This window comes from Cydia pomonella, chromosome 27, assembly GCF_033807575.1.
Source record: "Cydia pomonella isolate Wapato2018A chromosome 27, ilCydPomo1, whole genome shotgun sequence".
NCBI classification, from domain to species: domain Eukaryota; kingdom Metazoa; phylum Arthropoda; class Insecta; order Lepidoptera; family Tortricidae; genus Cydia; species Cydia pomonella.
This window is the reverse complement of record NC_084729.1, coordinates 5,685,202-5,697,594: the sequence shown is the minus strand read 5'-3', so window position 1 is coordinate 5,697,594 and position 12,393 is coordinate 5,685,202. Positions and strand designations below refer to the sequence as shown.

The 12,393-nt window shown below is 38.4% G+C and overlaps 1 protein-coding gene across 2 annotated transcripts in view; it reads left to right on the top strand.

Annotated features, from left to right (window-relative positions):
• The window catches only part of LOC133532483 (zinc finger protein 58-like), a 49,682-nt gene extending 37,508 nt beyond the window's left edge, over positions 1-12,174 (top strand). For both annotated transcript variants that reach the window (XM_061871181.1, XM_061871180.1), the window contains exons 9-14: positions 741-838; positions 1,630-1,750; positions 2,629-2,760; positions 5,251-5,448; positions 7,706-7,852; positions 11,169-12,174. In XM_061871181.1, coding sequence (XP_061727165.1) covers positions 741-838; positions 1,630-1,750; positions 2,629-2,760; positions 5,251-5,448; positions 7,706-7,852; positions 11,169-11,261 — 789 coding nt within the window. In that variant the 3' untranslated portion in view covers positions 11,262-12,174. The remainder of the gene's footprint in view (positions 1-740; positions 839-1,629; positions 1,751-2,628; positions 2,761-5,250; positions 5,449-7,705; positions 7,853-11,168) is intronic.
• Positions 12,175-12,393: the final 219 nt, after the last annotated feature.

Genomic DNA, 12,393 nt, shown 5'->3' with positions numbered 1-12,393 from the left:
GTTGTTTTTCTTTATTTTTACCATCTTGGCAAACGAGTGGTTCATCGCATGTTGATAAGTGGCCACCGTAGCCGATGAACGCATGCAACTTTAGGAGTGTCACATGCGCGTTGCTGGCACTTTATAAAGCTGCTAATCATTACTCACTACACATGGCGGCCCTGCCAAAATTTTAAGTAGTCACTACATATATTGGTGAGTATAGTGTTACAGTAGGCCAGTCCGATATGGCACACACGTATGAAGCATCCGGCGGACTGGGTGTGCTTCCTCTGTGGACACTAATTCATTAGCGAGAAGGGCCTGCGGCTGCATAAGTAACTAAAGCATCGGTTTAACCACCAGCCGGTGTGTGTCATTGATTCTTATTGCTCGATCAGTGCTTCAGCCAAAATGTTTTTTATCTTTATTTTTACCATGTTGGTGGCTGTCAAGCGCCTCACCTGATGATAAGTAGCCTATGGATGTCACGTCGGTGGGTAACACGCATACGGCCCGCCTGATCGTAAGCAGTCAACGTGGTCTATGGACGCCTGCAGCTAAATTTAGGGAAGGCGATCCAACTTACGAACATATGAAAAATAAATGACCAATGTTTGAAAGTGGATCAATTGTTACTAAAGATGTAGAATTTACTACTCTTCTCACATGGCGACCTTCTCACATGATTCAATGTTCTCAACTCTGCACTGCTGTACCTGGCTAGCCTACATTTATCTGTGGCACTATATAACTTGCAGGTCGATGAGAACGGACCGTACTGCCAGCGGTGTGACGTTCGTTTTGCCTCGCAGGCTGCCCTAGACCAACACACCAAGCTATCTCCTAGGCACGATGCGTAAGTTTATTAACATTAGTTACGCTGTTATCACACTTTCGCGGATCCGTGCGCCGCTTCAGTGTGTAATTATTTGAATTTGAAATCTGCCACGGGACCTGTATTTAACCTTTTTGGCGCCGTGTCAAATACAATAGCTGTTACCCAGACGCCACGCACCGAAGTGTCAAAGAGGTTTACTTTATGCATAATGCGCGTAAGTCCATGTTGCTCTGTGGTTTTGTGGCCGATTAATCTGTCGTTGGCGATGTACCTACGGTTCCAATATATCCGAAGTTGGCGTCGAAAAGGTTAAAAGTCATGTCGAGTAGGTTCTTTCTTTTTGTAGTCGGCCTTTTACAAGCTTTTATTTAACTTGCCCTATGAGTATGTATTTCTGTGTTTGTGTGGGTCAAAACTTGGAAGCTAAATTTGACCCACTTCCCGGTTCCCGATTGAGCTGAAATTTTGCATAAGTACATATGTAAGTCGGTAGACAGTGCAATATTATGGTACCATCGAGCTGATCTGATGATGAAGACAGGACGTAGCTCCACAGCTACGTCCTGTCTCCATCATCAGATCGGCTTAAAAAAAATCCCATTTTCAGAGTTCCCATGAACTCTGTGATAAAAAAAAAAGCAAACCTAATTGAAGAGTGTTAGTAGTTTTTAGAATTGTCTCGATGAGTATTGAGTGCCTGTGGAAAGAAAAGTACAGTCAGCGATAAAAGCTTGTACCAAAAATGAAAGTTTTGTCAAAAACTTATTACCGTTAAAGCTTTTTAACATTTTCATTTGTCCATTCTGTAGGGACAGGAAAGAAAACGAGTGTCGCAAGAGGGGTCGGCGCGTCGCAGACGAGTGTGACAAAGACGGCAAGACTCGTCGGAGCAGGACGGACAAGCCTGAGGGTCCCATTCCATGCGAACAGGTACACTCAAATACAAAGTCATGAAGACAGTGTATTGTGATTAGCTCATATCGTTAAGTCACAAGATTCATTAATTAGCAGAGACCGGAATTATTGAGGCATTTTTAACCGTCATTGGGAGTTCTCATTTATCGACTACCAATACACGAAAATATTAATTTTTTTTAATACTTAATGGATATTTGACTGTAAAAGAAGTAATTTAAGCAGATAAAAAGACTTAGATATTTTATAAACTAATCGAATATTTGTAAGCACTGAAACAGACTTTGAACGTGATCTTGAAAAAAAAAACCACGCAACTGAAGTAATGAAATGTGAAACTATTAAGCTTATTGCACATATATATTTCGCATTTTCAAGTACTCAAAAGTTATCTGGTAGATATCGCTCTTTAGCGATAACATCGCTTGTTATTTACCTCTACTTTTAATGTTTATAATGATTTATTCTACATTGTATCGATATAGGTATATCGAAAGTCGATAAATGAGAAGTCCCTATGACCTAATTAATTTCTAATCTGAACTGATCAATATCAAAATTAAATGCTAATTTAGTTATTCAGACAAGAACTTATTTTTTTTTAAATTAAGTTTATATTTATTTATAATTATCATGATCTAAGTATTTATAAACACAACATAATACATATAAAACTTAAAATCTAAATCTAAAAATAAATAAAACTAATCTTAAAGTAAATAATTAAAAACTATCCCCCTGCGGCATGGTGCCGTAGATGCTGGCAGCATTTCCTCGTTGTATCGCAATACTTATTCTCTGTGCGAGGAAGCTGCCAGCTCTACGATCACCGGTAGCGTCTGCTATTTTCGTTATATATCTGTACTCTCTGATAAAGGAAATCTTTTTTCTAGTGTGACATGCAACTTCCGGACTCTCTCGCGTACTACCGGCACTTCCGGCGCACGCACCCGGACAAGAATCGAACCAACTACCCCTCCATGAAAACCAAGAGCATGTGCGAAGTGTGCGGGAAGATGTTTCAGGTATTTAAGAAAATAAATCCTTTTCTTCTTCCTCGCATTGTCCCGGCATTTTGCCATGGCTCATGGGAGCCTGGGGTCCGCTTGGCAACTAATCCCGAGAATTGGCGTAGGCACTAGTTTTTACGAAAGAGACTGCCATCGGACCTTCCAACCCAGAGGGTAAACTAGGCCTTGTTGGGATTATTCCGATTTCCTCACGATGTTTTCCTTCACCGAAAAGCGACTGGTAAATATCAAATGATATTTCGTACATAAGTTCCGAAAAACTCATTGGTACGAGCCGGGGTTTGAACCCGCGACCTCCGGATTGCAAGTCGCACGCTCTTACCGCTAGGCCACCAGCGCTTTTATTTAAAAAAAAATTAAAATGAAAAATTGAGGGCATGAAATTTAGTTTTTAAAATTTCTCATGGTAAATGTAATCCGAAGCGGTGGTGTCCTAGTCGATATGACGTCCGACTTTCAATCCGAAGGTCGCGGGTTCAAATCCTGGCTCGTAGCAATGAGTTTTTCGGAAGTTATGTACGGAATATCATTTGATATTTAACACTAGCTTTTCGTTAAGGAAAACATCGTGAGGAAACCTGCACACATCCGCAAAGAAATTCAAAGTTGTATGCTAAGTCCCCAACCCGCATTGGGCCAGCGTGAGGACTATGGCCCAAGCCCTCTCACGCACGAGACGAGGCCTGTGCCCTGCAGTGGGCCGTATACCTATAGGCGGAATATTATTTTTGTTATTATAAATGTAATCTACAGCTAAAAAGAAATGCAAATAGCACTCGTGTTTTTTTATTTGTTTGACAAAATACAGAAATACAACGTGACAGAGTGGTTAAAAACAACAACGAAAAGAATTTTGACTAACTTAACAAAGACCATTAACTATACAATTCATAAACGAATAGGTTCAATAAACGTTTCGGACCCGGGTACGTCCTTAAACTACGTCCAAAAGAGGGGTATGGGCATTGTGAATGTCATCTCGCTTAGTGTGGTAGGGCACAGCACATGTCATTCCAGATCTAGAGCAGAACCCAACTGGGGAAGTACCTCCACCTTACAGAAAACCGCAGCCAAATAACATTAGACCCTCTCATAGTGTTACTGCCGGTGAGTAAGGTTGCCAGAGAGCTCAACGAGGGGGGGCGGGTTTAGGGTCGTCAACGCGCATGTAACTCCTCTGGAGTTGCAGGCGTACATAGGCTACGGAGACTGCTTACCATCAGGCGGGCCGTATGCTTGTTTGCCACCGACGTAGTATAAAAAAAAACGCATATGAAACTTGTATGGTGTATAGACGTATATGTATGTGTGCGTGTGAAAAAGATTTTCTTTGATTGAGCCGGATTGATTTTTTTTCGGCTATTTTTTGACCCCGATTTCGTTACCCCCTCCGCTATAGAACCTCGCGTGATTTGTGCAATAGCCCTTAGCAATCGTCATGAAACTGACGGTCAATGTCAAACCCTTTTGTCAGAATGTGACGGTAAAACGTTACTGGAACAGTACCCCTAGTGTAAATAAATTCGATTTCGAAACGTGACGTACGCGTTTGCGTTTAGTCTCATTTTGTATTGGATTTAGAAAGAGCGCGCCAAGCGGGACGTTTTGGAAACTCAAAATCCTATACAAAATGTGACTTAACGCAAACGCGTTCGTCACGTTATGATGTCGATCAAATTTACACTAGGGGTACAGGACTTAGTTGGCGTTTAAAGTATAAGTTAGAATGAAAATGCCAATTAACGAAGTTTGCTGAGTTGCCTAAGTATGGTACGAGATTGAAAAGTTTGATTATATGACTATTGTATACAATACTTTTTTACGAATCATCTAAAATAGTACTTTTTTTACTATAAACACTAAATAATTAATGAAAAGTGGTATTATATCTCGGTAGACAAAAATGAAATAAAAAAGACATAAACGCCCGTTTAGTGTTTTCTATGGAAGCGCGGCGGCACGTCATTGGTCAAGTTTTTTTATAGTTGACTACAGCGCACTGAAATGATTATTATAGTTGAGTTGGGAGATACATGGAAAGTGCGCAATTATAGTTTGGTATACGAAATCTTAATTCAACTATTACAGTCGACGAGTAGAAATTAGTTATTTACGATACAAGTGCAGAAAATAGGACGGAAATTATTCGCACGTGTATCGTACAACGTTTTAAAGTACAATATCTGGGAGACCGAGCTTTGCTTGGAAAACATATTGAAACTCAAAAATACGCGTTTTCCCAGAGATAAGACCTAGCTAGATCGATTTTTCGCCCCCGAAAATCCCCATATAGCAAATTTCATCGAAATCGTTAGAGCCGTTTCCGAGATCCCCGAAATATATATATTATACAAGAATTGCTCGTTTAAAGGTAAGATATGGCTCTATAAAGTTTCGACATATGCACGAAAAGTGCTCATTCCGGCACGTGTGCGGAAAAAGTAGCACCATATGTACTGTAAAACACATATTTCCCTTCCACAGAGCCTAGCCCTTCTCCAAGACCACAGCTTCACCCACACAGACGGCAAACTCTTCAAATGCCAGCAATGCGACAAAAGTTTCCAGCGGCGGTACCGACTGATCGCCCACAGACGATTACACTCAACGAGGCCACAGCATGCGTGTGCCGCGTGCGGGAAACGGTTTTCAACGGCTAGTAATAGGACCAGGCATATGGCGGTAATTTTTAAAAAATACTAAACAGTAGATAATTAAAATTGATATATCTATAAATAATTATAGAATGTATCTAAAATCTTCTTATAATTAGTACAGTAATTTCAACTATTATAGTTAATAATAAGTAAATACATAAAAACTAATATTAAATATTACAAATAATAACTTTAAATAATTAATAATAAATAAGATTAAAACGAAATAACAACTAAAATGACTATAAATAAGTTCATTACCTTTAATTCAAATATTTTTATCACATCTGTAGTGTGCACAGCTATGCCGCATCCATCCATGCTACTTACATTATAACTCGTGAACATTTGTATTCACACGACTTGTTCGTTATCTACGCTGTGACGCATCTGAACACAACGGTCGAAGTGAATTGTCCTCTAAGCTGCCGAATCCTACCCACTTTACCATGCATAACAAAACCTTATATGTAGAATTTATACTCGTATTAATCTTTATAAAATTAAATAGTGCTCGCTAGTCTTAAAAGTATTGTTATATAAGTGTATCTCATGTAAGTGAATTTTGTAAATTCTTTATGAGATAATAAATGTCTTAAACCATATAATTAGGGCCTATTAGATACACACCTGCGAACGGAACCGGTGTCGTATCCGACGTCGGATTCGAGCAACAGTCACTTTCCGTTTCACGAAATATCAGCACATTGTTAACAATATTTCAAATGTAAAAAATGTTTGAAAGCAAAAATATCAAACATTCAACTTATTTGGCAATTCGTGGTGAAGTATTTTTTACATATCAAAGTTAAAACTAAAAATAAAATTAAGTATAGAAAATAACAAAGGAATAATAAAAATATACTTACCTACATAGTATACTTTTTACATACACAAATATTATTAACGATATTTTGATATTTCGTGAAACAGAAAACACCCCTTGCTGGAGCCATCGGGCCCGACACGTTGGAAAGTGCCCGGCGACTGTGTGGATCTAATAAGCCCTATAACCCCACTAGGTACTGAAAATTCCAGATACCACAAAATAGTACATTACAACGTTTTACAGTACATGGCCCTTTAAATGTTCGACATAGTAACGTAATATGCTAATTTTCGCACTAGTGCGGTAAAGTAGCACCATATGTACTGTAAACTCATTTACCGAGTGTTTTTTTTTTACTGCTTAACTATAAAGTACCTGGGCGACCGAGCTTTGCTCGGTTATAACTATTTATTGTAATATGGTGGTCTATAGGTGATAATCTTAACTACATTTTTTTACTAAATTAAACTTGTCTAAAACAATAAAAATTTAAAAAATATATATAAACTTGAACATATAAAAAAAAAACAAAAGTTATTCACCGGGCGAGATTCGAACCCGTAACACTCGTTTAGCAGTCCGCGTCTTAACCCGCTGGACCAGACGGACAGTGGCCGGTAATACGAAATTAGCGACCATATTCTGCGTCGAAAGAAAAACGCATGAAAACTCGAAAACACGCGTTTTCCCAAACATAAGACTAATCTAGATAGATTGTATACCCCCAAAAACCCCCATGTACCAAATTTCAGCGAAACCGTTAGAGCCGTTTCCGAGATCCCGGAAATATATATACATATATATATATATATATACAAGAATTGCTCGTTTAAAGGTATTAAAGGTATAAGATATACAAGAATTGCTCATTTAAAGGTATAAGATATGGCCCTTTAAATGTTTGAGACAGTAACGTAATATGCTTATTTGCGCACTAGTGCGCTAAAGTAGCACCATATGTACTGTAAATATAAAATAATCAGCTCGTCTCGTGTAGTTTTGTCGAGAACGTGGAGCGGGCTAGGGTACAACACTCAACAATAAACCCTTCAGGTTTCGTTACGTCGGTTCACCCATTTATTGCACCCCGTAAAATTAATAATGCTATTTTTAATTTTTTGTATATCTAGCATACATATGTATACACAAATTTTTAACTTGGCCTGTTAGTATGTATGGGAAAAATCTTGCAAGTTAAATTTGACCCACTTTCCGGTTTCCGATGAAGCTGAAAATTTGCATACATATGTAATATTATGGTACCATCAAGCTGATCTGATGATGGAGATAGTAGGTAGCCATAGGAACTCTGTGATAAAACAACGCAACCTAATTGTGTTTGGGGTTTTTAGAATTGTCTCGATAAGTATTGGTTGCCCGTGGAAAAAAGTACAGTCAGCGATAAAAGCTTGTACCGAAAATGAAATTTTTGCCAAAAACTTATTTCTTGCAGAGTCACACCGGCCTAAAACCATACAAGTGCGAAATGTGCGGAAAGTGCTTCAAGCACGCGAGCGAGAAGCGAGCACATATCACCTATGTGCATCTCAAGAAGCCGTGGCCGAAGCGTGCTCGGGGCAAGCGTCGGGACACCAAGCAGGTCGGTAGTTGACTTACGATCTTTAGAAATATGGTCCCGGGTTCAAATCCTGGTAAGGGCATTTATTCGTGTGAATAGCATGGGGTGGGTTCCTGAGTCATGGGTGTTTTCTATGTATTTAAGTATTTATCAATATTTATATATTATATATATAGTTGTCTAAGTACCCTCAACACAAGCCTTATTGAGCTTACTGTGGGACTTAGTCAATTTGTGTAATAATGTCCTATAATATGTATTATTTATTTATTTATAAAATAATAGTACATTGTGCAATGAGGGGGGTAAGTGAAATTTTGGATACGAGGGTGATACAGGCTGGAGGGAATTAAAGACCCGAGTTTGCAATATTCTTACCCCCGGAGTTACACACAGTGTTTTTCATCACATTTGTGAAGAAAAAACTAAAATTTAAACGACATAATTCTTAAATACGAATGTTTGATATGTCACCATATCAAACGACCTATCCGGCATTCAGCCACGATTAATAATTATGTAAAAATATTTTAAACGGCTGTTAAATTAATCGAATTATTTAATTTAAAACATAAACAAAAATAATAATAATAAATCATCCTATATACGTCCCACTGCTGGGCACAGGACTCCTCTCATGCAAGAGGGCTCGGGCTATAGTTCCCACGCTAGCCCAATGCGGATTGGGGACTTCACATACACCTTTGAATTTCTTCGCAGACAAAACAAAAATATTAAATTATAAACGTCAGTATTTTAATAGTAGAACTCATTTATGCTATTTGGTTTGTATGAAAAAAAGACATAATTTTTAAAAAGCTATAACTCCCTAGGGAATAAGATGTAAGCGAAATAATTCTTAAATACGGTGACATTTCAAACATTCATATATTTTGACGACCGGTTTGGCCTAGTGGGTAGTGACTCTGCCTACGAAGCTGATGGTCCCGGGTTCAAATCCTGGTAAGGGCATTTATTCGTGCGATGAGGATAGATATTTGTTCCTGAGTCATGGTTGTTTTCTATTTATTTAAGTATTTATAAATATTTATATATTATATATATCGTTTTCTAAGTACCCTCAACACAAACCTTATTGAGCTTACTGTGGGACTTAGTCAATTTGTGTAATAATGTCCTATAATATATATTTATTTATTCATCCGCCATATCGTCATTTTTGACAGGTTAGGCAGCGAAGGCACAGACCTATCCGGCATTCATCCACGATTGAAAATTGTGTAAAAATATTGAAAACAGTTATTAAATTGATCAAATTAAATATTATAAAATTACACAAAAAGTTATAATTTATGAACGTTAGTATATTAAAAGTTAAAACTCATTTATACCTACATCTTCTCTTATTCCTCGCGTTAGCCCGGCATTTTGCCATGGTCCATGGGAGCCTGGAGTCCGCTTGACAACTAATCCCAAGATTTAAACTACGTCCAAAAGAGAGGTAAGTATGGGCATTGTGAATGTCATCTCGCTCTGTGTGGTAGGGCACAGCACAGCGGATGTCATTCCAGATCTAGAGCAGAGCCCAACTGGGGAAGTACCTCCACCTTACAGAAAACCGCAGCCAAATAACACTAGACCCTACTCATAGTGTTGTGTTCCTGCCGGTAAGGTTGCCAGAGCTCAACGAGGGGGGGATGCTAGGGTCGGCAACGCGCATTTAACTCCTCTGGAGTTGCAGGCGTACATAGGCTACGGATACTGCTTACCATCAGGCGGGCCGTATCCTTGTTTGCCACCGACGTAGTATAAAAAAGTAAAAAATTTGGCGTAGGCACTAGTTTTTACGAAAGCGACTGCCATCTGACCTTCCAACCCAGGAGGTAAACTAGGGCTGTTTGGGATTAGTCCGGTTTCCTCACGATGTTTTCCTTCACCGAAAAGCGACTGATAAATATCAAATGATATTCCGTACATAAGTTCCGAAAAACTCATTGGTACGAGCCGGGGTTTGAACCCGCGACCTCCGGATTGCAAATCACACGATCTTATCGCTAGGCCACCAGCGCTTACTCTACTACACATAGATTACTTAGTATTGTACTTGATATATATTTTGCCTGCAGAAGCCTTAGCTTAGCAGAAAATAGTGATAAATTGATTTTGACGACCGGTCTGGCCTAGTAGGTAGTGACCCTGCCTACGAAGCCGATGGTCCCGGGTTCAAATCCTGGTAAGGGCATTTATTCGTGTGATGAGCATGGATATTTGTTCCTGAGTCATGGGTGTTTTCTATGTATTTAAGTATTTATAAATATTTATATATTATATATATCGTTGTCTAAGTACCCTCAACACAAGCCTTATTGAGCTTACTGTGGGACTTAGTCAATTTGTGTAATAATGTCCTATAATATTTATTTATTATTTATTATTATTTATTTATTTATTTATCTTGCATTTTATTGGCGATTTCTTCATCGTAAGATTGTCCAATTCTAGCACAGAATAACTGGGTAGAATCATTTTCTAGAGCCTCTTGGAAATTAATACATGCATCTCTTAAGTTTCTAAAGACCGACATGGTAAACAAAGGTTCTAATAACACACACTGATTAGTAAATAAAATTGTGTCGATCAACAAAATAAAAGTATCCGTTACGTTATGACTTTTGTCATTTTTTATTATTATTATTAATGGCTCGCTAAGCCAGCCACCAGCGCTTTTACTTGAAAAAACCATTACGCCCAATATGCCCATGGGCGTAATGAAAAAAAAACTATTACGCCCGTGGGCATTATATAGCTCATTCTATCTCAATATGCTTGCATTGACACTAAGGTTATTCCACGATAATGTCGCTTACGAAATGCTTTCGACGTGTGTGGCTATCAAATGCGTAAAGCTCGAGGATAAAGTCCAGACCAAATATAGATTATTCAGGGTTTTCAGAAGTATCATAGAGAAATAAGAAGTAATAGAGTGCTCACTCCATACATCAGTTTTGGTACCAAAATGCTTATTATTTCCGCAGTCGACATCTAGCATCGAGTAGCGGAACTCTCAGTACTGCTACTCGACAATAGATATCGCGACAAATAAAAAGCCTAATGCTCAACGATTTTCCGCTAATATTATAACCAGAGTAACTCGAACTCTATTTTCAACTCCTACGCTTACTCAGGTTATCTATATTATCTGAAAATCCTTATTAATTAAAATAATTCAAGAAAGCGAGTTTTTTTGTTTCGCGCAGTTGTTTGTTCGAGTCAAACCCAAATTATTGCGCGAAATGTTAAACCGGTTCTACTAGAACTGAGTTTTTGATTATTAATTTAAACTTGCCTTTTTAAATAAATCTTAGTATCTGTACAGACACCGCCTGCCCCGCAACAGCAAGAGATGGAGCTCGCGCAGCCGTCGTGGTGCGAAAACAAAATGGCCGCGGACAAGATGTACTTACTATAAAATTAGCTTATAATAGTTTTAATGTGAAATACAGTATGTAAATTAACTAAAACCATTTACACAAACCCGTTAATATATAGGTCATACTAAGCAACTTTTATTATGGGCAAAGAGAATTTGAAATAGAGGTGTATTGTCAAAGAAAACATTGTGGCGACATTTTATTGCCATCTTTCGACACATAAATAAATTTTTTAGAAAGCCTTTAGAATGTCATCACCAGGACTCATAACTATCTACAGGGTGATTTCGGGGTCGTGGAGCAAGAGAACAAGACATCACACAGAATTAAAAGATGAATCTAATGATGTTGCTCATTATTTATTATCACCAACATCATTAGACTCATCTTTGAATTCTGGCACTGCCGGGAGGTTCAGATATTTTCGAAGGTAAGAAGAAAATACCATCCTCCTTAGCGCTCATGCAGCGATGAAAACAAGCGATGATTATTTTAATTTTGTTTACGACAAACATTTCCGCTGACACTGCCAGGATTTGTAAAATTTGATACCGCTAAGTTAGACGAGATAGAGTGCATCTATGGAGGTTCGCGCAAACACACACACACACACAAATACACGCACACGCACACACACACACACACACACACACACACACACACACACACACACACACACACACACACACAAAGAGACACCCAACTACAGGTTTCTATTTAGCCGTAAGGATATTATTACTACAACTGCTCTGTCGTCGTAATGAGTAATAAGTATTTCTAGTTTGTAAGTTATAGATAAGTAATTAAATAGTTAAAATTGTTACAAACAACCACTGTTTATTATGGAGGAGCGGGACTGCCTGACATAGGTATTTCTTACCTACTAGGAAGACCCAACCTTGTTTGTCATATGTGTACCCAACATTAATGAAATAAATCATTTTCATTTCATTTCGTGTGTAGACGAGACGTACGTCCTATGCCTGAAATTCATTAGTACAAGAAGTACCCGAACCACGACATCATTACGCATCGCATGTGTTTATTTTAAAGAATATCTGGGGGCCTACCGCGAAAACCGAAATTCGCAAATTGCGGGGATCTTTCTTTTTTACTCTCACTAAGACGTAATTAGAGTGACAGAGAAAAATGCCCGCAATTGACGAATTT